The sequence below is a fragment of the Apteryx mantelli genome, chromosome 12 (assembly GCF_036417845.1).
Source record: "Apteryx mantelli isolate bAptMan1 chromosome 12, bAptMan1.hap1, whole genome shotgun sequence".
Classification (NCBI taxonomy): Eukaryota; Metazoa; Chordata; class Aves; order Apterygiformes; family Apterygidae; genus Apteryx; species Apteryx mantelli.
Window position 1 is genome coordinate 13429374 of NC_089989.1, and position 26704 is coordinate 13456077.

Below are 26704 nucleotides of genomic sequence, written 5' to 3' on the forward strand. Positions count from 1 at the left end.
AGCCTCCTCTGTGGAAACATCCACACTCTGATGCTCCTGCCTGTGAGTGCTGGTACCTATTTTATCTCCCTCTGTACAACCTCACGCCAGACAGGTGGGATGGTGTGCTCCTATGGTGTGGAAGGGCCACTCTGCCAAGGACCATATGTGAGTGTTTCTCCTACAGTACCTAGACCTGCCAAAGCTGTGTTTAAAGATCACTGATGACCCACTCCTTGGCCTCCCACATTACTGGGCTTTAAAGGCAATAGACACTGCAACCTGTTCTTAAACAACCACCAAAGCAAACCCCCAACTAGGTCTCAAGCCAGAAAAAAAGCCTAAAGTTTTAGCCTGAAAAAGACTGTTTGTCTTTCAGTAAAAAAATGAGGTAAATGACTCTGTCTCTTCGGAACTGGAGCTACGAAGAAGGATGGAGAAAAATATCAGAAACTAGAAATGAGAAAGACAGCCTGACTTTCTGTGCAAGACCACCAAGTTGCTACCTGTCTAACCCTTCCCCAGCACCACCAGAACATAAGCAAGCACCAGAGATCACCTTCACTACCACCTCAACTGCTGCCCTCAGGCACCAGGCAGAACTGGGGTCAGTAAGAGAGAGTCAGCGTTGCCGTCAGGCTGCGCTGAGGAAGTGCAGCACCCACCTCCTCTCGGCGGAAACCGTCAGCGCGAGTTTTCGCACCCACGAGCTGCCAAAGGGATGGCTGGGGAAATCGGCCGTGGGGTGTGGGAGGCGTACACCCAGCAGCTCCGCAGCAGCAAAACCTGCAGGCTGCCTGCCTGCCTGCGAGGGCAGCGTCTCTCCTGTATGCGTGTCCGAGTGTGTGTTGGTACAAATGTAGATCACCTCTAGCGCTGAGCCCAGACTTCTCAGCTGCGCTAATTAATTGCTTAAGGAGCTCCCATCGTCTCACCATGACGCAGAGCAAGCAGGCGCTCCTCCAGTCACTGCCGCAGTGACATTACCTGCTCTGCTTCAAGGACCTACTAAGGCTGGTCTCCCCCTCTCTCCCTTTTACATGCACCCCACACCCCTGCTCCATCTTTGCAGACGATAATTGTAAAGAAACAGTTCACACCGAGACTTTAGAAGCTAATGCTTCCTCGATCATCATCACTTCCCCATCCCCGTAACCCCAGCAAATTAACAGGAGCATCAAGCAACCTGCACGGTTTCAAACCACACAAACAACAGGCTTGCGGCAAAGCTGGTTTCTTATGCTGGTATCCCGTTACACTGCTCCATTTGGCATTTACACCTGCCAAGAGCACACATAAGAACCTTCTTCCTAGCACACTGCTTCCCACAGATTATCTTTTACTAAATTCAGAGTGCTCGCCCCTACCATACCCATGCAAATCTTGTGGTGACAGACAGCAGGAAGAATACTGCTAAAACAAAATCAAAAAAAAAAAAACCAACAAAAAACTCCTGTTGCAATAGGCACCTGGAAGGATTGAGTAACTCCATTATATAATCATTTCCCTGTGAATCCTTTCCTCAATACAAGGCCCCTAGCAGTGACTCCACTACTCTTTACTGTCCATAAAGCTAACATCTGTGATAACTGTAATCCTATAGGCTAAAAGCATATGGTATCCCCCGCTAACAACATTCCTGGGGATGCCCACAAACAGCAAAAGATTCCACAGCCCAATCATATGGGACGCTGTCAACATGACGGTCCAGAAATTGCCTGCCAGTTTAAAGGTTGATAGACAGGCACCCCATGTAACACAGTCACAAAATACAGCTGTTTTTTTTAGTATCTGGGCAGTAACTGTCTTTTATGTAAAAGCTGATACTCTAATTTCCCAAACTGGCCTTCAAAGTAACATGAAGTAGACTGCTGATTACTTTTAAAGGTGAACCAACATTAACTCAAACTTGGCAGTAACTGAAATCACTGCCATCGTAAAGTCTCTGTGGAATGGACAAGCACCTTTCAGCCAGAAACTGGCTTGAGGTTTTGCTATAGGCACAGTCACAGCTGGGCTATGCGCTGTAGCACACCTGCTACACAAATAGGTATCTTCTGCCAACAAGAATAGTTGTAACTCGCATTGGATATCAGCATACGTTTTAGAAATGAATCATACTGTAACCAATATGTTAGGAAGACAGGTCAGACTCGTGAAAGAGTGGGGCCAGGAGATGGTTTCTGCTAGCACAGTGCTTTCAGTTTGAGGTTTGCACTGAAGTTGTCATATCTACAGCTGTGATGAAAAATCCTTTCTTAATACCATTTTACAATAGCAGTAGTCCGATTCCTTATCCACTTGCATTAGCAGAGAGGCAAAGCCTAAAAGTGCCTGAGATCTGCAATTCCCTACCCTCCTTGGGGATATTGCAGGTCAAGGTGGAAGTACAATGGCAAGGAAGTCTGCCCTGATGCTGCTTGTGCTTTGTGGGTAAGCAGAGACCATCTAGTCCCTGGGCTGTCATTCTGGCATCTTTCACGATCACTAAATTTTCCTTTAAGAGAAAAAGAAGGTTATATTAAAAAGTTAGTGGACGATCCAAATGCCTGTGTGAAAATCCACAGCAAGGTTAAGGATATTTTTTACAGCTGCACTAGAGGTGAATGAACACCAGAGCATTTTGATTTCCTGCCTGGTTTCAATAAATGTTGCACTCCCAGGCACCCAAGGGACTGCTGTGGTTTGTCAAAACCAATTAATTTTCTTCCTCAGAATGCTTCAGGCACCTCAAAATGTCGTTTGAGAGCTAGCACACATCTAAGGAGGAGGGAAAGCTAGCAATCATCTACTGCTCAGGCTGCAGAGCCCAGCATCAGGAAGACAGGCCTCTGAACTCTCACTCACCGACAGCAACGGCAAGGCAAGAACGAAGGCATATCACCTGGCCAGGGGAGGAAGCTGAGGGCAGATTCAAAGAGAAAGCACCACATTTTATAAGCCCAATGAATACAAACAAGGAGATGATAATTGCAAAACATGCCAGAAATAGGTTTCCTAAGGGAGAATTCAAAGCTGAGAGTTTGTCTTTCTCACTTGTATTTCCTAGGATCCATCACTCTGTGATGATAAATGTAGTAATGAGCCAGAAGTGACAAACTGAACAGCTGTGTTAATAAAGATCCACTGGGAGATGTTTGGAGCATAAGCCTTGGAGTCAGGATTCACAGGTTCTCTTCCCAGCCCTCCAGACTTGATGTGCAACAGAGAGTAAGGATTTTCCCAGTCTAAGCCTCAGTTTACCTAATTACTGTGCATGGACTGCAATGTTTTTCTACTCTTTTGTATTGGGGAATGAGAGCAAACTTGTAAGTAATTCTAATAATCAGCCACGCAATGCACTAGATTTAAGCACAGTATTATTATATGATTTCATTTTCAATGAAGACCAAAACACTGACAGTTTAAGAACATACTGGAGCAATCATTTATCCTCAGAATCAGGCATACACCGTATTGATGCTACGAATACATCGGATGTCAAACAGTATTGTGTGAAAAGTAGCCATCCTTTTCCCTCTGCAAAAGGCATAGACAAAAAAGAAAATGTTTCTCTTCCTGTATGCTAACTCTCTGCAAAGGGGGCACAGGAGAAAGGACATTTTGCAATTTGAACATTTTGTCTTGAGCAACCTAGGGTCACAAACAAATCGCTCAGAGCTGGAAAGAGAAGCAGCGGCTGATGCTCCTGACAAGGGCTAAGGTAAGGCCCACCCTACTCACAAGGCCAAGGGGATCTGGGAACCAAGGCTCCTTTGAAGATCCCAGGTCCCTCATCTTAGGTCCAGCACTGGACCCGAGACCACTGGACACAAACAAATGGAAAGACAGAGCTCCCACAATTAAAGCTGACAGCGTGTTGAGCAGTGAAGTGAGTTTTGCAGTGTAACAAATCTTCTGAAGAACCAGGAATAAATCCCCCTTTCTTTCTTTCTGTTCACCAACCATACTGTCTTCAATGACCTACTTGTTTTTAAGAGTAATCCAGCATTTACCATTACAATCTTCTTTGTTCAAGTCACAAAAGCCCCCTGCTGCCTCCTCCCTCTCTATTTACCTGGCCTTACAGTTGCAGCAGGGAACTGAAAATTTGTGTCCTTTTCTAGCTAGAAGGAAAGGTTTTGCTTGGGCATCCAAGAGATAAGAACTAACACAACTTTTTAAACAATCCCCAGAGCAGCTCCTCTGCCATGTACGAATATCCAGATCCTGCCACCAGTCCAAGACACAGCACCCATGTATTTAGGGAACCGCCTCATTAGAAACAGCCATGCCTCTAACACACAGCGTTCCTTCTTTTCACAGGCAAATGCCCACATTTCATTCAGACAGGATTTTTCCTCAGCACTCTTATTTGCTGTTTAATATTTATACCATGGCAAGTGCCCAAAAGGCATGACTCTACTGGTTACAGTTGGTGCTGAACTAACACACAGTAAACCTGTCCTTGGGCTTTGGATGCTTTCAGGTGCAAAAGGTTGGTTAGGAAAGGAAAAAAGAGACAATAAGACCTGAAGACTAGTGAATAAGTGAATCAAAAGGACCAGACACAAATACAAATCCTCAAAAAACAAAACAGAGAAACCCTCCAAAATATCAAAAGAAAGAGGAGATGCTCCACTTACGTCAGTAGGTGTTGATCAGTGCAGGAGAGCAACAGAAGAGAGAAAAGAATCCATAACTATTAGCATCATCATCCTGCTACATCTCCGTCTTAGTCTGTTCATTTTCTTTCTCTCTTCATTCCCTCTGCTTTGGACATGACTTCTCAGACTCTGGAAGGGCCTGGCTAATCCCTGGGACAAGAAGGGGCTTTTTCTCAAGCTCATTGTATGCAGCATCATTGAAGTTTGCTGCAGAGGATACAAATGTTGGAGATCTACAGCTCCCTGGAGGTGATGGAAATCTAGAGTCTCCTCCCAAAAGGCAATTCCTTCTGAAAGCAGAGCCCTCTATTTCGGTAAAGCAACAACAAACCACAGCTTTAACAATACCATAGAGCTCAGCCTTTGAGAAAAGCTGTCTGATTAAGTAGATCACCTTGACTTCAACAAGGAAGAAAAGGCTGACCTGATGTCAGACTCCTTCTCTCTCTCTCTCTATCTCTCTCTTTCTCTTATAGTAATATTTTAACTCTAGATAATTAAAAGGAAATAAGTACCTCTAAAACCAGCAAAATCATTGCAGGCCAACAGGTCAGCATGGCTGGGTGTTTGAAATAAGGGGCCCATTCAGACTATTCACATCAGATGTCAAAGGTGCTCCATCGTAATGGGAGACAGTAAATATGCTCACTTAACATGCAAGTTTGCAGCTGCAGTTTACCAGGCTTAAGCGACACTAGAATACAAGAAAAACAAACATAGCTTTGAGAAGTCACCTCTTCTGCATTCTCTGTATTATTCCCAAGTCCTCTTACATTTCTACATACAGAACCATGGAGAAATGAAGTGTCTTACTGCTTCCTCCACGCAATAATCCTAAGTATCTGAAGCCAGTTTCCTTCTTTAAAGTTTCTAGAAGAACTGCACATATTAGTAACAGGCTCCTCCACAGTCCAGTATCTTAAAGTGACTGATCAGCTGAAAGAGAAACAGGATTCAGTAGTGTCTGATACCAAGTTTTGGATTGACAAACCTATCGGGAAGAGAAATGGCAAACTCTGCAGCCTGCAGGATCACAAGTTGTAGGAGAAATTACTTATAGCCTATACACGATATTTAAAATCTGAAGCTGTGATAGAACATACAGACATATTTTCTATTATTTTGACTCTTGATCAGCGATAGAGTTGCATCTTTGGTTATCAGCTCCACTCAAAGGATAATGGATCCCAGGCTGTATCAATTCCCCTGTGAACGTAAAGGAAAAGAACCATCTGGAGAGAATAATAAAACAATCAACTTTCCATTAAAGAATAATCTATGCATGTTTTTAAGGAGGCAAACTTTAATGGTCTCCACCTAATTATTCATCTTGCGTTCTGGTAGGGTTGGTTTGGATTTTGTTTTGTTTTGTTTTTAAACAGTCTGAAGGTAATGTGGAACTAATGCGAGGACCATGCAGTCTCCTTCAGGCAGGGGCAAGACACTGGGGCTGAATGAGATTTCCAGAAACATTAACCAGGGTCTCATCGTTGTCAGGAGTTCGTATGGCTGTGTAACAGCAACACCATCAATTGTAACAGTTTCGCTGAATGTTCACGAGGATCTTACATACCTGGTTGTTGACTGGTTTCGTACATCAGCCACAGTTTTTGGACACAAAGTGCAGAGCAGTGCACTCAGGAGATATATGCACCTAAACATCAGTCTGTTGAATACTGGGCTCGTTTAACTTGTCACTGACAGCAATATAAATCAGAAATGACTCCATAAAACTCAGTGGCAATCCCCTCTGATTTTGCTAAGTCACCAAGTAGCTGCAAATACATTATCTTTACAGAGTAATTCTGTAAAGTGAAAAGGTTCAAAGCAAGAGCTTTAGGGACTATTACTATGCCCGCTACCCTTCTGAATGCATATCCCCTCTCGGGATATGCTAGCTGTATACATGACGGAGAACACTCCAGGCTGCATCTCCGATTTGTTATGCAGCCTTGGCCAACTTAACCACCTGCCTCAGTTTCTCAATGAATAATACCAATGAGCTAATAAGTGTGCACACCTCCAGTTCATACCAGCTTACACAGTGCTTTCCAGCCACGGGTCTCAAACATTCGGAAAGGACCAAATATAGTTTAAACTAGAATTAACGAGGACATAAATACCACAACTCAACCGCTTAGATCATTTCTTTTGAAAACCTACGTGGGATTCACAGCTTTCCAGCCTGTTAACTCACACACTAAAGAAGAGCTGGCAAATAGTGAGACAGTGCCCAGGCAATTGTTTGCTACTATTTATTGACTGCGATCAGGCTCTGTGACACAGGGCAGGCATTTTAGCCTCAGGCTTCTAGCCTGCTCTTCCCCCACAACTGTAAAAGCCTGTTTTTCTCTGCTACAATATTTTGTGCGTGTATGTATACATGTATGTATATGTATACATATATATGTTCCTGATCTCTCAAAGAAGGGCTCCCGCATCTGCCAAACGATCCAGGCTGCACGTTGCACAGGGAGAATGGCTCTGGTGCAAGATCGGCGCTACCCACTGGAAGGGATTTAGCAAAGGGTGCTAACGTCACACACTGAGCAGCCACATGCAGCTATAAATTATTCATACACATTACTCTAATTATGCAAATGTACTAAAAGCTGAAGCATATGTTTCCCTGACATCTCCCAGTACGGATGTAATACAGCTCTAGTGGAGAGGAAGGATGAAAAGTAAGACGATGGGCGTAAAGGGGGCTGACAATGGGAGACACTGGCCCATCCAAAGGGTGACAGAGGATCTCCCTTCTCTAACCATGCTGCTGCAAGGATAAGGACATTAAAACGCTCCTGCTTGATAATATATTGTTGGCTTTGCACTCAGTGCTGAACAGAGTGCTGAGGCTGCTGAACGGCCCAGGCAGATTAAAATAAACCCAAGCAGTTTGGAACAGGAATGTGTTTATCTGGCATCACACACTTCCTCTTATCAAACATGAGGAGCAGAGGAGGGCAAAGTGATGGTGTGCGGAAGCAGGCCGTGTGCATATTGGTAGAAGAGGGGGAGGGAAAGCAGGGAGAAGAAGAACAGTAAGGATCAAATAGATAATGCATGAGCTTGAGAACTAAGAGCATGGAGCGAGGCATCACCTTACTGGGATATATAGTCCATACTCCTGGTTAGCCCCCCAGGCAGGCACTAGGTGTTAGAAAATGCAATTCGGTCCTCTTCTGCAGCAGTTGGGAAGAAGCAGGAAATTCAGCACTGCTGTAGTATAAGCAGCTGGCTGTGCATGCTGCCCAAGCTTTTGGCTCAAACTCCTCCTCTCTGCTCTGGCTAACACAGCGCAGTCACTGGGAGCCACTTACCCCCCGCTTTGGAGGGCTCAGGTTGGAGGCTGGCTCCTCAGAAGGGAAAGGCCAGATTCACTCTGTTACAGAAAGCTTTAAAGTCCAATCTGTGGATTTTGGTACTGGATTGAGCATCAGAAGATGAGCATCCTATTCCCAACTCTGCCATTAGCCTCACATATCTAAGGACCGCATCACTGCCCTTCTCGAAACGCCTTGTCTGTCTGACGTAGCGAGACAAAGCTCACTGGAATTAGAAGCGCTCCTTAGTGAGTTCATGTAGAGCTCACAGTGCAGGGGAGCTCTGAATCTCTGCTAACCAACACCGCTCATTTAAAATGCCATGGACACTCTTGAAATCCTCCATCCCTACCAAATGATCAGATGAGTGATTCTATACCCAAAGAAAACAAAATTGAGCAAATCAAACATTATGTAATTCTAAGACTAGTTGGAAGATCTAGTCTATGTTTCTATGCCAGTAGTTACCCAAGATCAAAACAGCTAAACAGAAAACCTTGGCAACTTTTTACAAAAGCGTATCTTATCTCCTAGTGTTGTCATTAAAAAGAATCTCTAGCTCTTTATGAGTGATCTCATAAGGGCTGTACTCACACAGCCATGTGAGGCACTCGGTATTGCAGAGACACCGTCAGAGAAGCAGAGCCAGCCACTGCAGCAATATTCTAGGTGGATGCCATGTCCCTTTAGCTCTTCAGATCCAAGTTCAAAACTCTGCTAGTATACCTATACAGATACACAAACTACATGTATACATACACATTTTTTCACGTTCTTGTTCATGCATGGCTCAGCCACACAGTTTTTTGCCTATGGCTGCCTCAACTCAAGGATGGCCATGCTTAGAAAATATGGTGGAGCATCAGAGAAGCAGCATTGAGTAGAAGTGACAGACAGGCTGCAAGTGGCGTTATGAAGCAAACAAAGGTGGGGATGTCCACACAGATCCTAGTCACTCTGCCCTTAGCCCCAGCCAGCAGGATTTGTCCTTGACTTTCACAAAAGACCATATGAACGGACAGCAACCCTTCCTGCCAGGCAGGGACGCCAAATTGGCAAAACAAAGCTGAGAAAACAGCACAAGATAACAAGCAAGAATAGAAGGTAGAGAAATGAAAATCCACTGAAGTAAAATAAGATGTGGATTACAAGGACAAAGTCCAACCACTCCCGCCTGGCATGTTCAGTAAAGCCCTTGAGTGTAGCAGGCTGCATCCCAAGAGCCACTGTGTGAGGCTCTGCACTACCTGGGCTTGGGCCACCTTTCTGTGCGGTAGCACCTGTTAAGGAGGATGAAGCACAGCTCACATGGAGGCTCACTAGCTGCCCAGCTCTGCCAGCAAACTGCTCACCAATCCTCACCCAGGGCTCAGGTTCGGCACCATCTGGGCCTTTATGGACTGGGTGTTTCCTCATCACCATGAGGAAGTAAGGCCAGCAATATTCTTATCTACTAGGGCAGACCATAAGCAGATGAGGCAGATCTAGACATTACCACTCACTTCCCTCAATATCCTATAGTGGCAGAAGAGGAAAGGAGGATGGAAAACCAGTTTGCCAGACTTGAAAGTGGACTGTCAGATCTCTTTGTCTGAGCCTCTAAAAGGAGAGGGGGACTTGGCATCGGCACAGCTCTGCTCCCCACCCTGCCTCTGCCAAAGCCTTTCTGCCCAACTAGCAGGGAAGTGATGGGCCTTCATATGCAACACCCCTAGGCAAGTCTTTGTGCCCATCACTGGAATGGGTCTCAGGAAAGACAGCCAAAGAAAACCAGTCAGTGCAGAAAAGGAGTTCAGCACCTACGTAGCTTAGGAGTTTCCCCATCTCATTCTGAAGGCTTTGGTTTCTTCAGTAATTTTCAGCAAAGAAACAAGCCCATTAACAGGTGGCTACAGATAAAAGGTGCTGGAGTAGGAGGACATGGTCTGAGCAGCTGGCTGTTCACTTCAGGAACAAAAAGAGACTGGCAATCTCAGGCCATCTATCCAGCAAAGGAAATTTAATACAACATATAGCATGGGCTGCTCAGCGAGGCCCTGAACTGCAGCCCTACGCATGGCACTGCTGCAGCCTGGCCCTGCCGTGACCACTGCCTGGATGGTGTGCTGTCACAGTCAGACACTCTGGCAGGTCCGTACATGGCTGTACCACCATGCGAAAGGGGAAGGAGCTGGCAGAGTTCCTATCTCAGACCTGTGGGACAAATTTGCAAGCAGGTGCATCAGAGAAGTAGGCTAACAGCAGCAATGCTGAGGTTCACACCCAGCACTGGCCTGTCAAGCACCTGATCTGCACCCCTCCTGGTTTACCCAACCCTTGCTCTCTTGAGCACAGATCCCTCCTTGTGATGGGTTTTGCAACATGAAGGAACGGTCTAGGCTGGAAAACAACAAACTCATTCACTTTTGACTAAAGTCAACAACTTTAACGCCTGCCAAAGCTTTGGAAGAAACAGAAATTCAGAGAACTGTAGCAGTAAATGTTAGCAACAAACATTTTTTCTCTGTAAAGTGATGAAGAGTCCACTTTGGCAATGGAGAACTATGGAGAACCATGCTTGGAACAACCAGCCAGCAACCATACCCACACAAGCACACAGAGGGCCGAATGCCGACTTCACTGGGCCCAGAATCAATTCAGAAAGGCCATTTTCCTCTCTACAGCCCCAAACCTGCAAACATTCGGACATACAAATAGCCCCACCACAGTCAGTAGGACATACTGTGACATTTACACTTAAGTGTTTTCAAGGTCTGGACTTCAAGAGAGAAGTAAGGTGGCATCTCAGAGCTGAAAGGCATGGTATCCCTTTGCATCCCTGACAGCCTCTCATCCTCCTCTCCAAATGCTGCAGAAAAATGTTCTCCTCAAGCAAAAAAGCATCTGAATGGTGTAAGCTTGGACAGTCTTCCCTGGGGAAGCATATGAGATGACTACATGTTCAATCTGCAAGAGAGGAGGGAAGCAGGGACATCTGACATTTAGTATCCCAACTCTAAGAAAGATGACTTAAGAGTTAAAATAAAAATCATTCTTGGGTGGGCAGCACTCCAGCAAGATAAAATATTCAGCACCATTATGTTCCCGGACACCGTATTTCTGACAATAAATTTCATGCCTCATATGCCACAACTGTTATGCGATTTCAGTCAATAACCAAAGAACAGGTCCACATCCTTTCACAGCAACCCAAGAAAAAAATTAATAAATATACCTGACAAACCTGAGGAGGGTGTTTTTCTTATTGTTATTTATTGGTATGTCACTGTGATAGTCAGGCCTGAATTGGAAAAAGAAAGAACCATTTCTGGCACAGCACCACCCCCAGCACTTACTCTATTCGTAAACCCATGAGAAATAGCAGTGGTCCGACCCACCGTGTGAACGGCAGACTCCACTCAATTCAGGAGGATTGCTTTTGTCTTCTGTGACACTGGAACACTTTTCTTCCCATCTCCAATATCATTCGCATAAGGGTTGCCCTACAGTGTCTGCTGCAAGCCCCCGCTACGCCAGAGACTCTGTAGACATTTAGCATGTCCCAAGCTAAGACAGTAACCCCAAAAAGAGAACATGAGCATGTGCCTGGCTAAAATCAGGCTCTATCACCAGGATCAAGTTACCCCATGTTTCTTTATCCTTCTTGTCCCACAGGGAACTATTCCTGCTTCACAGTAAACCTTTAACATCCAGGGGGTGCTTCCAGCTAGATGGATGTTTCAAGTGCAAATGGCTTTCCCTTCTCCGCTGTGCCCGCTCCTGATGGGTCAGGTGGCACCACAGCTTTGGGAGTTGGCACTGGACTCCAGTGCCTTCATCCTGGTTACAAACCAGCATGACATCAGCTAAAAAGTCCAAATTATGCTGAGGCAGAACCCTTTACAGAAAAGGAAATGCAGACTGAATTCCAACCTTCGGAGTTAGTCACCACCCTCGAAGTTTCCACCCTGGCTGCAACAGAATATTCAATTGCTTTTTTTAAATTCGTGTCTCAGAGTGGGTTACAGTACCACTTTTGAGATTAAACAGCTTCTACACTGCAACCCAGATATGCCTGTGTGCAACCGGGATGACTCCCGGTAAATACAGCTCTTAACTCTTCAGGATGAAGCACTCTATGCAAGTACAGATTTCACACCAGCGAAGCTATGCTAGTTTGCACTGGCAAGTGATGTGGTCTTTAAGAGAAGTGTCATTCACTTTAAATTCTGTTTAAGTATCGAGATTGAATTCCATATTCCAAGTGCCTCCCGTGGTGATCCACAGAAAGCCTCTGCTTGTCTTTATTGATGTTTTAACAACTGAACGCTGCACTTTTCACGAGCTTATCTCCTGCTTCAGGTGTTTTATGCATTCACCAGATACAATAATGGTGCACCAATCCCTCCCTTCCTTCACTAGTACATTCCAGAATGGACTTCCAAAACCTACGACCCTTCTGTAGTCAGTTTATCTTCTATTAATGCATTACAGTGATGCACTGTATTCTACCAGAAGAATTAAGCAGAAAAAGTGGGAAGCACTCTTACCTGTAATTGACTGCCTGGCCAATAGGAGTCAAGTGCTGGCAAATTGGATGTGTAATTTCTATTTAAATACGGCATTAAAAAAATGACATGATATACCTATTTAGCATGCAAAGGACCAACATCAAAGCTAATAAGAATAAATTGTAAGAAAGGACGTGTGGGAAGTTCAGTAGGCTTTTTTTTTTTTTTTAATGTGCTCTTCTGAAGAGTAAGCTGTCTGTTGTCCCTACACGCTGCCTGGAAAACTTATACCCAAGGGCCTAAGACCTTCCTGACATACAAAGTTGTATTGCATAAATGCACAGATACAATTAAAAATATTTGGTAAAACCAAACTGGTGCGGATGCTTTTTATGCTGCACATCAAGTTCATACCAATTTAAGCTAAATTGGAATGAATGCAAGTAAAACCCGAATTAATTATTCTGAAGCTCAAATATGAATTTGAATGAATGGTTGAACTTTGAACAGTTTTGCAACTCTTCAATTAAACTCATTTTAAAACGCATTTAAAAGAAAATAGTGTTACTTCTGTCTTTAAACAATGGATTACAATCAACAGCATAAAACATGAACAATTCTGTTGAAGCCAACACAGTTACATTGGTGTAAGTAAGACAAATAAGAGGCCCATAAATCATTGGCATCTAAGAAGAAAATGCCACTGCCATGCGAAAATACAAATACACTCCGTACTTCTTTCTAAGGCTGGGGCAACATACTTACCATGTTGCAGAAGCCCATCGTCTTTAGAATTAAAACACCACAAGCCTAATTTCAAATTATTCCATTTCAAAACAGTTAGCCAGTGCAACGGTGTTGGGAAGGAGAAAACTGTGAGGGTCTTAAAGATCCTGCGATCCACAAAGCTAATAAACCATGATAAAGCCTTTCTCCAGCTGCCCTGACCCAACCCAGAGCTATTGCTGCCAGGAGAAGAGGGAGATCTGGCCTCTACAGTCTGTTGTACCTTGGCCTCTCAGTTAAGCCAAGAAGCAAGAGGCCATGGACAGCACCAGTAACAGGGTTTTTTCTGTGGCACTTCGAAACAGAAGCCAAGCAAGAATTACAGTTTTACCTATGATTTGTATTTAAAAACTCAGAACTTCTAACGGCTAGTCATATTATGCTTTGAACCACCTTCAGTCCCTGCAGGAACAGTTAGTTGAATTTAAGATGCATTCAGTGTGTCATATAGGAAAAAATCCATAGGTACATGCTGAGATGGCAGTGACATGCAGCCCTAAAGAAAGGGACAGACGGATACAAAACAGATGCATTCACACACACTCAATAAATGCATCAAATTGACTAGCAACCAGAAGCAGAAAGAGCCATGATCCTGCAGAGAGAGCTGAGAAAGTGACTTATTACAAGTATTCACACAGGTGATTTCTGCAGATGGGAACATTCATTGCCACAAGGAAGGCAACACAGGTAAAGGAAAGACAGCTTACCCCTCTGAGCTGCTGGACTCCACCAAATATCCTCATCACTCCATCAATCTCCTGCTCCAGCCTTCTGGCCCAGTACTGCATACTGCAAGAGAGACAGAGACAGAGAGAGAGAAAGAGAGAAAAGGAAAGAGAAAGAAAGAGTCAGAGCCCTGACACTTAGTAGATAAGCAAGATAATTGAAGGGAGAGGGAGGAAATTGGTGCCCTCAGCTAAGTTTACTGCCCTGTTCCTGCAGCGCCCGGTGTGGGCAGAATACCAAGCACGCGTGGCTTCCGCGAATGACAGCTGGGGCACGTTATAAACTATAAGACTTCAAAAGTCTATGCACGAGGCACCACAGAGAGAAAAGGCAGAAAAGGTGCAACAAAAATTGCAAGGGCAATTTTTTTTTTTCCTTTTTAAATAATTATCTACTGCTGCTGCTTATGTTAGGCCAGAGTGTTTAACCGAGGCCGAGGTGCTGCGGTGCCTGGCTTCTGGTGTAGAAAGCAGCTTATTGCTCCTGCGTGGCATCTTGGCAAAGAGCAACCGAACAGCCGCTGCAGGATCGGAGGTGCCTGCCCTACCACGGCAACGCGGCGCATTGCGACACGCTGCCGTGTACCGCTGCAAGGCAGCAGGAGAGACCCGGGCGCCGCCAGGAGCCCAGCACAGGGCCACGAGCGCCCAAGGGCTCGGCTGCTCCAGACCTTCAGTTAGGCTCAACTTGAGCCAAACGCTGACTCTGCCAGGTCCGCTGGGGGCAAAGCTGTTTGCTAGGGCAGCGGGAAGGGCCAGGAATTGCCATGTGTAGCACACGGCATCTCCATCCCGGTCGCTGTACAGCAAAGGATCTGCCTGCCGGTCCTTCCGGCGTGCACAAAATACTCTCCGATACAAACAAGCACACGGATTTTCACTTACAGCACTAATACCAAGTTGAAACAACAACGACAAAAACTCTTCTAAATCCACGGAACTTGATAACTCTCCTTTGAATGAGATTGCCAGGCTCCAGCCCATGGCCACGCAAACGTCCGCTCTCCCACCCGGCCTGGAAGGACACTGCTAGATTGCCTCTAGCCCAGTTATTACCATAGTTGGAGCTTTTTCCACGGCACCATTCATCTCTAAACGCTACACCGGAGAAACCCATCTAAGAAACACGACCACAGAGGACTTGGACTGAATTATACAGCACGGCCCCAAAATGGTGAACGCTGGGCACAAACATACAGGCAGAGACGTGCCTGAGGCCACCACCAATTTCCCACTGAGAGAGCTGAAGCACCACTTGGGAGGAGTGGGGAGGCACGAGACACACAGAGAAAGGGACTGGCAGACGCGTGTTACTCACACAGGCAAAAATCATGCCAGTTAATGACATATGAGGCTGCGGTTGAAAACAAGATTTAATTGCACACGCCAAATCTTCAGAATAAGTTGTGCTGAAAAACTCCGTTTCCAACGCACAGATCTAACGTTCTCGCAGAGGTAATGCTGTTTCTTTTCCCTGGAGAGCTCTACTGGGGAGGAGGGGAAATTCAGGGAAGCAGATGGGTAAAGAAGCCAGCAAACCTACCTCTCTTCTGAAAAAGGGAAAGCTAAGCCTTAGGGACTGTCAGCGTAAAGTCAAAGGGTCACAAGTGGAGCTGGGCGATTTTTCTTTTTTTTCCAGTTAAATATTTTATTTGCCATCAAAGGTTTATTCAGGTTGGCCAAAGTTATTCATAAAATTACTTATGCCTAAAAAAATAATATTTTTTAAAAAAATACTTAAGTCATGCCCTTTAAAATATGCTTTAAACCCCCAAGTGAAATCATTTTTTTTCCAGTTTGTGCAGTGAACAGGGTGGGTGGGAGTCAGTTTTATGCTCACATTCAGCCACAGGTCTAAGGAATCCGGTAAAGACCGTATGGAGCCAACTTCTCTCCTTAAGTTCTAGCTACCTAAAACACCTGCCGGCTCAGGGGCACCTGCCTGGCTCAGCCCCCTCTAGCAACACCTACATTACAAGAGGAAATGAAAAGTATAGTCCATCTCGACTTGCATCCATCAACTCTAAAAATTGCTCCTATTTCCAGTGTACAGCCAAGCCTTCAGAGAGGACTGGTTATACAGGAAGACAGAGGCATCACTATTATTATTCTGTTTTTAAAAGCAATCAGGAGACACACAAGAAAGAGACACTGAGCACTCAGTTTCGTAAAGGGCTTGGATTTTAAATTAAAACTTAATTAGTAGATCTGTTTAAAATTATTTTTTAAAACTTATTCCCCACCCCCACCCCCCGCAAAGAAGAAATACTATTTTAGAGAAAAGCCATTATATTCTTCATTCCTGAGAAGCAGTGGGATTTGCTCTTATTGCAAAACTCATCTCACTTTAATTGTGCTGCCTTGCCTGTCAGCCCCAGGTTAGATATTACCTGGCCAACAACCTTACTGACTAGCAGCACTTACCTAAGACTTGGACTAGTCTCAAAGGGTACTAGTAAGCCTGGCAGTACAAACTTTAAGTTTGTACGCTACCAAAAAAGTGTGTGTTTGCAGGGGGGTACTTCTGCACAGCTGATACCAGATTTCCTGAATTAAATAAGCAATAGCAGAAGCAGCTTTTTTTTCCCCCGATGTAGTATGGCTATACAGTAACAGAAGTGGAAAACATTCTTTTTTCTAACTAGCACATCCTCTACCAACATCATACCACTGGCAAAAGCCCCTGCGTATATCTGACCTAAGCTTATTCTCCCGTTACTGTATCACTATAGCTTTAGTAACGTCAGTGACTGGAAATCCTCTGAGCAGGCCACATCCTGGAATTTGGATTTTTCATCTCTCATTTGCCAAGAAAAAGAAAGGCAGGCGGGGGGAAAGAAAGGATAAAACCCATTATTATTCCATCTCAGTTGACCTTCTGCCTCTTGCTTCTCTCCCTTGGCCACTGCACTTAAAATTTTATGGAAGAAGACTATAGCAAGGATGAAAAGGGTAAAGAAACTGATAGCCCATTATGTACATAGAGATTTCACTTTGAAGCAAGTCTCATATGGAAGCCGTAAGCAATAAGACATGACAGTCATTGCGTTCCCGGGCCATTACTGCACGCCTCAGGTGGCGTTACAGGGCTTGAGGAGTGATAACTCCTCAAAACACGCAGCCTGGAGTGCCTTACTGCTCTGGTGAAATGGCATTTACAAACAAAGCAGAAAGAAAACAGCTGATGCGTGTACTGGCATGGATGCAATACCGCTCACAGAAAGCCACCAGGCCCCCTTTATGAGCAGCGTGCTCAGTCTCTGCCTTAAATTGAATGCCACTTTAATGTCCTCTGTAATGAATTAACACAGGCGAGGAGGAAACCTTTGAACTCATGTCTTTGGGATTCCTTTCAGTGCCTGTGTAGCAACAAGCGCCGCACGCGAGGCAGCCTGGCAGCCCAGCTGTCCCATGGCCCCTCTTTAGCCGTGACATGCATGGCCGATCCTGGTAACCCCCATCATCTCGGCTGACCCTGCTCCGGGTAGGGGGCCTCCAGAGGTCTCTTCCAACCTACGTTACTTTGCAACTGTCGTATGCGCAAGTGTGACCACACACATGTTCAGGATATAGGTTAAAAACTCTTGCATTAGCCAAGCATTTTTGTTTCCTCCCCTTGTATATTTTACAACATCCTGTGCAACGTGTAACAAGGGACATAAGTCACTTTTGAAAACACGGCACCATTTATCATAGTCTCTCCAAAGAAAACTACAAAAATTCTAATTGATTTGATAATTTGCACATTTGATTTTTGTTAAAGATGAGATAAAATAGGTTCAGAGGCAGAGCTTCAAAAATATTTACTGTGATGAGCAGCACATGAAGAGAGAAGTTGCTGCTGCAGTCTTGCCCAGGAAGCAGAGGGTCTCCCCTGTCCTATTCCTGCTCAATGGGCACCTCTGTCCAGCCACTGCCACAGTCATGGAAAGACTCACTTAGGCTTAGGGCAGGTTTCCTGCTTTAGATGAGCCAAGCAGTTCCAGAGGCTTGTGTGTGTCCACAGCAATCTCTGGCTTAGGCGGCTTAGCCACTGCTCCAGCTACCCCTGGGGCGTTGGAAGAAAATGAGAATTGCCTTGAAAGACAAGAGACAGGCTGTCCTTGGCCCACATCCTCCCACCCTTCTGCACACAACAGATGGCACTCTGGAATACTGGTCTTCTGTACAGCAGCTCAAGACATTCGCAGACAATTCACCAAAACAAGCCACACACTGACAGCCTTAAACCGGCACTGCGAGACCGTACTGCTGCAGCTCAGCCTAGGGTCACTCTGCTCCTCACCAGCTCGGGGGACCTGGGAGCCATGGGCCAGGACCCGTCACAGACTGTGCTTACTAACCTAGAAGTGGGCAAGGCAGTTTCACGCAGAGGTGCCCGAGCTAGGCTGGAGCCAGAACCACAGCAGCTGCATTACAGGGCAGTCCATCCTGGCTAGCACGTTCTGCCGCTTCTCCCCAGCTACTCGCTGCCTCTGCAGGACACCACGCGGGGAGGTGCAGGCAAACCCTGCCTTCTCCTGCAGGTGCATCTAGCAGCCCACAAACTACTGATGAATATTATTCTCATTGCAAGTTACCTCTTACAAAACCCCACGGAAGGAGAAATAAAAGGAAAGAAAATTAGCTACCTATGTCCTTGAGTACTTGTGGGTGCTATTTTTTAGCGGCCTAAGGAAATTTCTCGTTTGGCTGTGGAAAAGAGAAGATGTTAAAAAAAGGAAGACTCAGTCCTCTTCTCTTGCCGCCTTGCTGGCCCCCCCCAAAAAAAGAGAAAGATTCACACAACATGAAAGGACAAGAGGAAAAACTACTTGCTAAGTGGATACACTGCACCAGAGCTTATTCAGAGAGCGTTTGGTACAAGTGTCTACACTTCATGCAGCATGTTCAGCCAAGAATGCTTCACTCTTATTCATACGCTTTGGTTCAGTGCCCAAATATTGCTATTTAATAAGGTTATTAATTACTGCGTTGCCTAATTTTTGCTGTGCAGGAACTTCTTTTAATTGGCTTATTCCTTCAAGATGCTTAATCCTTTAACTATAATACTGCATGTATCTGTGTGCGCATGTGTGTATGTATGCACTCATGTATACTCATAGAGTATTCTTCATTTCTTATATACCTAGGCTGCAAAGCTGCACATGAGCTAATATTTACATGTCAAGGAAAAACAAGTTGCTTTTTTTTTTTTTTTTTTTTTTAAAACAGAACTTCCGGACAGTACCAGTTTCTAAACAAAATGACCAAATAAATTACTGATCATGCTTCTAGACATAATCAAACCTCCCACACCATCATTTTGTGACTCCTTTTTAATGTAAAGGATGTGCACAGGTATTTATAAAGGAGGGGTGGGAAAAATTTGCCTGCTGGACTAGTCTTTTCCTAATATTTTCAAGATATTATTCACCTCTACCATCTGGTCTCCCCTATAATAATAATAATAATAATAATAAAAGCATCTCTGAGGTAATTAAAGAAGTGAAGGAAAGGACAAAGGAATATTTAAACTATATCCCAAGGAAGATCTTAAAGAAACATGAAGGGGAAAGATACCGGGACAGTGTCATCTACATTCAGCTCTATCACCAAGTTGCTGTGTTCCCCTTGATTCAAACACTAACAATGTACCTGTTTCTTTGTCCTATCTTTTGTCTGCCTTGTTCCAATTTTTCCAGCAGGGAATGTCTCACAATAAAAGCAAGCACCAAACCCCCTGCCAGATCCATCCTGATCCCAGTTTGATGCCTTAACCAGTATTACAAAACGAGAAAAAGGATAACTGTGTAAGGAATTTTTTGAACCCGCACAACAAAGCTGTGCAAGAAGTGAGGGGAAAGTAGCCTGACAGTAAGGACAACGTGCTTTTCATTAACAGTTCTTGAGTACAAATATTCCTGTAGGTACCTATGGGAACACTAACAGCAACCACCAACTTGTCACCAACTAGGTTTAAAGCAGTAGGAAAAATATTCTTCAAATACGATTTCTGTTTCAGATAACAAAAGCATTAGTCAAAGGCTGAACCCCATGTATTGCGAAACAGAATAAAAATGAGGTGTTCAATCCGTCATAGACATGTGGGCTGGCAGGGTCTTCAGGAATTCCTCTTCCACAATTGGTTGCCCTGGGACACCTGAACACCTAAGCCTTCCACATGAGGCACTGGGTCTAACCTGTTCCTTAAAATCACCACTAAAGGTAGATCCCAACATCCCTAGAGTACATTTTCCCAGTTTGTTCCATGTTTTGTCAGGTGGTCAAAATTTCCTCTTCATGTTCACCCTAAATTTCACTTCTCTCTTTCCACTTATCCCCCTGCACAAGACATAGAAAACAACTAATTTGTTCTTCTTTATCATAATCTCCAAGGCCTGGAAAAGCATTATTCTGTTGCATCTCTTGCACTTCAAGTCTGGTCTTTTCTGCTCCAAACAAACTCAGGTTTTTCCAGCTTTTCCTCCTTTGCACTGTTTTCTAAACATCCCATCATTCTCGTGCCCTCCTCTGGATTCTCTATAGTTTATGTCCTTTAAGGCTCATGCCAAAACTTAGATCAGGTATGCCAGCAGAAGTCAAACGCAGCGCGAGGAGGAATAATCAGATCCCTAGTCTTGCCCAGGAAGCTACTTTATGCTGCAGAACGAGTGTGCCCTTCTGCTACAACAGCACTTTGTTGACTCATAGTTTGTGATCCAGTACAACTCTCAATTTTTTTTATGCCATTCTACTACCCAGACAGATATTCTTTATTCTGTATTTGTACATTAGATTTCTCCTTCTTAAGTGTAGCACTTTGCATTTGTTTTCACTGAATTTCATTTGCTGATATCAGGCGCTCTGTTCAATTTTTCTTGATCATTTTGAATTTTGATAATGACTTCCAAAGCACATCCAACCCATCCTAGCTCAGTGTCATCTGCAAATTTTATAAGCATATACCCTAGTCCACTGCCTAAGTTATTAATGAAAACGTTGAATAGAACTAGGTCCAGGGCAGATCCCTGCAGGACCCCACTTGAAATGTCCTCCCCGTACAACAAAGAACCATGATAACCATTATTTGAGAGCTGTGTGTCCAATCAAAATATCTTGAATTTCAAACTTTACAAAAAGCTGATTTTCAGTATTTGATATGCAAAGGAGTTGGACGCCAAAGGATAATTCAGTGAATAATTTAAAGAATAAGAGTAGGTTTGAGGAAAATCACAATCTGCTTGTAGATGATTTGCCAACAGAAAGAGGAGAAAGTCACTGAATGTGTTAGCTGGTACATTTGCCCAGCAGTACTGCAAAAGGCCCCCACGCAGTCACTGTATTCTTTTGATCAAACTCATGCACATGCCTCTCATTGATACAGCAATAAAAAGAACAAATGGCAAAGCAGTCACAGTAAATATCTTCTGCAGACAGTGACGCAGAGAGGAGAACTTTCCCAAAAAGCACTCTCAGCCACAGACTCCGTCATCCAGTTCCTCCCATCCTTAACAGCCTACCGTTCCTCTGTAGGCCATCCCTCAACAATGCACCATCCTATGAAGGATACCAGAACCTTATGGGCCTCCATGTGAGAAACCCCAAGTACATTAAAAACATGCATAAATTAAGCCTCACAAAGTCTCACAGAGTAAATCTGATCTCAGCGCATTGCCACCAAGCCATACTTCTGTCAGTGGAGGCAGAATTGGGCACCTTATGAAAGAGTTGACTAGTTTGCTATTTTCAGACAGTACATAGAGAAGTTCAGCAAGAAGTCCTCTGCCAGACAGAGAATCTAATCTACTCTTTCCAGCGGTAAATTCTGTTGTTTTACAATGGGAATAAATTAGCTGCTCCTAGAGATCCATATCAACTGCCTCATGCCACTATGGGGATAGGAACGGCTCCTGGGAATGGGAACATTACTAGGTAGCTCACATACTCTGACTTCTCCTTTGATGGTGGCAGAAGCACAGCAAGCAAGGCTCTCCAGGACTGTAACACAAGCAAAATAAGCTAAAGGCAATGGCTACCCTTTCCTAGAGCTGTATTTTGTTAATACCAGCAATCTACTATCCAAACTAATTACCTGCTTTGTTTGGAGCCAAAACTAACTGTAAGCCTTACTCTCCCCTCTTCTTATACAGCTATGATTTTTTGCTCTTGTTTTACATACTGAAACCAGATTTCTATCACATGCTTGCTGATGCGCATCAGGAGCAACAGAGGCCCGTGGGGTTCTCCCATGTTTGTGCTCTTATCACATAGAATTAGAACTGTGCTCCTCATCTCAAAGCCTGTCACAAATTTGGACTTGAAACGTAATGAATTAATAAAGAAGTGAATAGGTGTCAGTTTTATTAAGCACACTACCTGGATAAATTTCACCCAGTGCAGCCACTTGTCATGTTCAGCATCTCTGGAGACCCAGCAGCTGATAATTCTTGCACACTGCTTTGCAACCCATTATACAGATAAGTTTTAAGATTAAACACCTTCCTCCTTGCTGACGCCTTCTCTGTTTTACAGATGCAAACCGAGCGGAGAAGCTGAAGAGATGCCATCCCCCACTGTGAAGATAAGGTTACAGAGGGTAGGTCTTAGTAAGGATTTTGCAAACTGCATGAATTATTAAAGGCCTTTATGATATAATGACAGACATATCAGGTTATTTGTTTATTCTGTGTATAATTCATGACTCTCTCGGGAGAGAGACAGAGAAGCAGGACAGATTGTTACATCTTCTTGTTCATTCCAGTAAATCCTCATCACCAAATGGAGGGCTGAACTACCCCAACAGACCGTATAACTACTCCTAACAGGATTTGCACCTTCAGTTGGGGATGGGAGAGTTTTCCTCACAGCTTGGACAACTAGCAAAGCTGTCATTTGACTATGTCAGAGATGGCTAGTTTGGGTAATCTTTCTGTATCTCTTGCCACCAGAACATTGTCATCTAAGCATATGCAAACAGCTTTGTGATGAGACGTTAAGAGTTGCCCTGTGCTCCTATATTGCTGCTCAGCCACAGCATAATGGCTGATTCAGGCTCCTGCAAGACTTCAGCTTTCTAAATATTTTGACTACTTCATAACAACTACCTCCTGGCAATGTAAATAGTCAGATATTGTACAATGCAAAACAGCCCCCCTTGCTTGGGTCATTTACTTAACAAGTCTGGTCCAGATACAAAGCAAAGACTGATACTGAAGAGCCTTGTCCTGATGGCTGGAGTTTCAAGTACATACATTGTAATCATCTCTCAGGGTGCGCTGCTTAGACGATGTGGGAGAGACCTTATGCTGTAGTGGCAACTGGGAAACAAAGGAGCGGCCAAAGCCTCAGGCAAGAAAGAGCTTCCCAAAGTGATCTTGCTTGCGCAGGAATACTTGACCCAAAGATGGTGTCGCTACCAGGAAGAGTCATTCTGGTATGAAAAGTTGCAGAGAAACACAAGTTATGGCAAGGCTGAAAATGGCAAGCTGGTCACCCCTACTAGCCACAGGAAGCTGGAGGACTGCTTTCAGCATCCACCCTTCCCAGCAGGTTTCAGCTAATCAGTACTGGACTAAGCACGCAATGATGAATCAGATCATTAACATACAAGCTGTATTAAGGAGTCTGGTAGAGGACTAATGACTAGCTGGACCTATGGTGGCTTTGTGTCTACAACCTCTCTCCATTACCAAGCAAAGATTCCATTAACCTCTGCCACAAAGGACCCTCTGTTACAAGAGCTATTTCGGGGCCTCTATTGCCATCATTCTTCAGCTTCTAAACATGTTAATCCCAAGTCTCCTGGGATGTTCAGTCACAGAATCGTACATGACATTCCTCAGGGGCTTTCTGGCCATCTCTGACACTAGATGTCTGTCCAGTTAAACCCCCCACCTTAAACAACAACTCTCCTAATCCCTCACCTGAGAGATTCCTGGCTCCTAAGAGAGAGCGTTGTAATCATTGTTATTATAAAGCACTTAGTGATGCTCACTCATTGCATCTCTCACCAGCCAAACACCCAGAACCCTGTTATTTCACATGCAGTCACCTTCATTTCCAGAAGCTGTTCATTGTATTGCTCCTTTTCAGCAATGAAAGAAAAATGGGGTGGGGGTGGAGAGCATTTAAAAAAAATTAATTTACTGCATTTTATGCCATTACCTCACTGCTTTGTGATAAACATCTAAAAGCTGTCTGCTGTACCTTCTCTATTGTAAGGTGGCATCCAGACACACGCTGAGGTGGGGATGATGAAAGCATGAAAGTTTTGTCCTGTGCCACTGCATTATTCAGAGCACTACAGTAACAGGGATGAAACTGTCACTGTTCACAGGTCACAGGCCTCCTCTCCCCTTCTTCCCAGCCAGCTGGGGAAAACACTGCTCCCTCCACAGGGAGAAGCAAATACATACAGCCTTTCCATTGAAAAAGAATACAGCATATAGAAATTGAGAGCACTGAATCACACTGGCCGTCTGCAGAAGGCACTACAGGATTTGCCATACAGGATCAGGACGTTGGTCCATCAGGATCGGTTCCCCATCTGCAGCAGCAGCCAGCTTTTCATGCCTAAAGGAATGCACCTCCTGTCCTGGAGGAACTGAGGAACGAGGGTGCTGTGCCGGAGCACCCGCAGAGTTCCCCCTGCTGCAAAAAAACACTGCTCTGCAACAAGTTGTCTTCTCTTGAAGAGGGAACAGTCACTAGGAAATCTGATTGGAGCCTAGGCCCAGCTGCATCCCTTTCCTCACCAAATGCCTCAAGCTAATAAACCAGCAGTGAAGCAGGGTTGGGGGTGCATAACAATTGTAGTTACTGCCAACATTCCCTTCCCTCATTATTTCAATATCCTGGTTAAATGCAGCACAGATACTGCAGAAGTCCATCGCACATAATTTCCAAGGGATCAATCAACATTAACGGACGGACACATCCTCCTAACATGTCCGACACAGAAATATTTTTCCCTTTTTTCAGGAAGGGAGAACTGAGCTACAGAAGTGAAACAGTATTCCCAAATCCAGACGTATTTTGAGTAGCATAGCCAGGATTACAACTCAGACTCTCCTGACACTAAGCTTGATGTCCACACTTCAAAGACAACATTCAAGTACCAAAGCAGGAAAGTTACATACGTACCGATACTCCACAGTACTTCTCCCAGCCCTCACACACAATATGCATACACGTAACTGAAACCTAAGATTACAAGATAATTTGCTTTTCTGCTTTTATAAATGAGCACTGACATTAAAATCAAAAACACTGGGCATCCAGAAATCCTGTGAATATAATACCCAGGACTCTTTTCTGTAAAAGATAAAAAAAGAAAGTCTTTAATGTGGTCCTCTCAATGGGTCTTATGACATCATCAACCCCTTTCTATTTAGAATAATGACTTCTTCCACACGCCAAGAGATTTGAAATTACCTGTGAAATATATTTCCCTAGGCACAGGCTCAAGAAGCATGTAAATTACCCAGCTTAATGGTCTCTAGAATTCCTCTCTCAGACACACGCACGGAGTGGGAAATGTTCAGATGACATCTCAGATACCATGCAAAGGGATAAACATCTGAGGGATGGTCAGGAGCTACTGCTCTGCAGTTCCCCCAACAACCAGTTCCAGCAGCGAGTGTTTGCCTTGAGGAGGCAACAAGCACAAGAGAGATCCAATCCCAAATGAGTGCATCATCAGCATAAAATGTAATTTTAAGAAGAGCATTTCTTGGGAAAGGTGCCTGGCCATAATTTACACAGCACAAGTAGCCAAACGCATGAGGGCATATACCGCAGAGGGCACCCATTTCATTTCCAAAATCCCAATGCTGAGGCACAGTAAGCATTTGGCAGTAGGCTCTCTCACCTTCTTCTAAACCATACACAGAATAGCACTGTCCAAACTTTAATGTTCAGAATACTGCCCTGCAGAGGAGCCTTTTGACACACAGGGACAGCTCCCATTATTCCAACACTAAAGAAAGGGAAAGGCATTCTTCCCGGAGCCCAAATCCTCCTGGCTACACTTCATAGTTGAATCTAAGGTCTTGTTAGCACATAGCAGGATAAACACTCATTCCGAGATGAAGAGCACGGGTTCATTCAAAGGAACAGATGAGCAGGAATTATGTGATCTGGCATCTATTTCCTGCTCTACCGCTGACATACCGGAGACCTTGAAGCTCTAGTTTCATCGGCAAAATGAGCAATGGGGAAATGCAAACAGTATTACAAAGTGTGCATAAAAAAGCCTTAAGGAGTGGAGAGTAGAGAACAGGACAAGATGCTCATGCTGCAAAGGGGTGGTGGACAACGACAATCCAACAGGCTCTGTGAAAGAATTATCCACCTCGGGGGACAAGCCTGAGGCACAGACTGCCTGAAGATTTGCTCCTGATGCTAGCCAAGACTGACAGGCTGGTCACCTTTTAACTTGTAGTTGACAGAAAGTAGGCCAGCAGGTCAATTAGGGATAAGAGAACAACTGGAAGAGAGGCCTGGCATTGGAAAAAATGGGCCAAACTCCTCTGGTGTGGATTTCCCCACAGCAAAGGCATAACTCAAGGCCTTTGCTGAGACTCTTCCAAAGTCAGGATCTGCCTTCACTCTCCATCACAAGCATCTTGCTGACCCACATATTGACAGAAGCTGCGGCATCACGGCAAGATTAACACAAAAGAATTTTAACATACAACAATTTTCAAGCTATTTTCCTCACTCACAAGCATGCTACCAAAAGCTGAAATCTTTCTAGACTCTGCAAAGGC

At 44.4% G+C, this 26704-nt stretch overlaps 1 protein-coding gene across 2 annotated transcripts in view; it reads right to left on the bottom strand.

Moving 5' to 3' along the window:
* CACNA2D2 (calcium voltage-gated channel auxiliary subunit alpha2delta 2) overlaps window positions 1-26704 on the bottom strand; it is a 273384-nt gene that overhangs the window by 235413 nt on the left and 11267 nt on the right. The window contains exon 2 of one of the 2 annotated variants that reach the window (XM_067303266.1): window positions 13935-14016. The exons of the other annotated variant lie outside the window; for it this stretch is intronic. Coding sequence (XP_067159367.1) covers window positions 13935-14016 — 82 coding nt within the window. The remainder of the gene's footprint in view (window positions 1-13934; window positions 14017-26704) is intronic. 2 annotated transcript variants of the gene reach the window in all.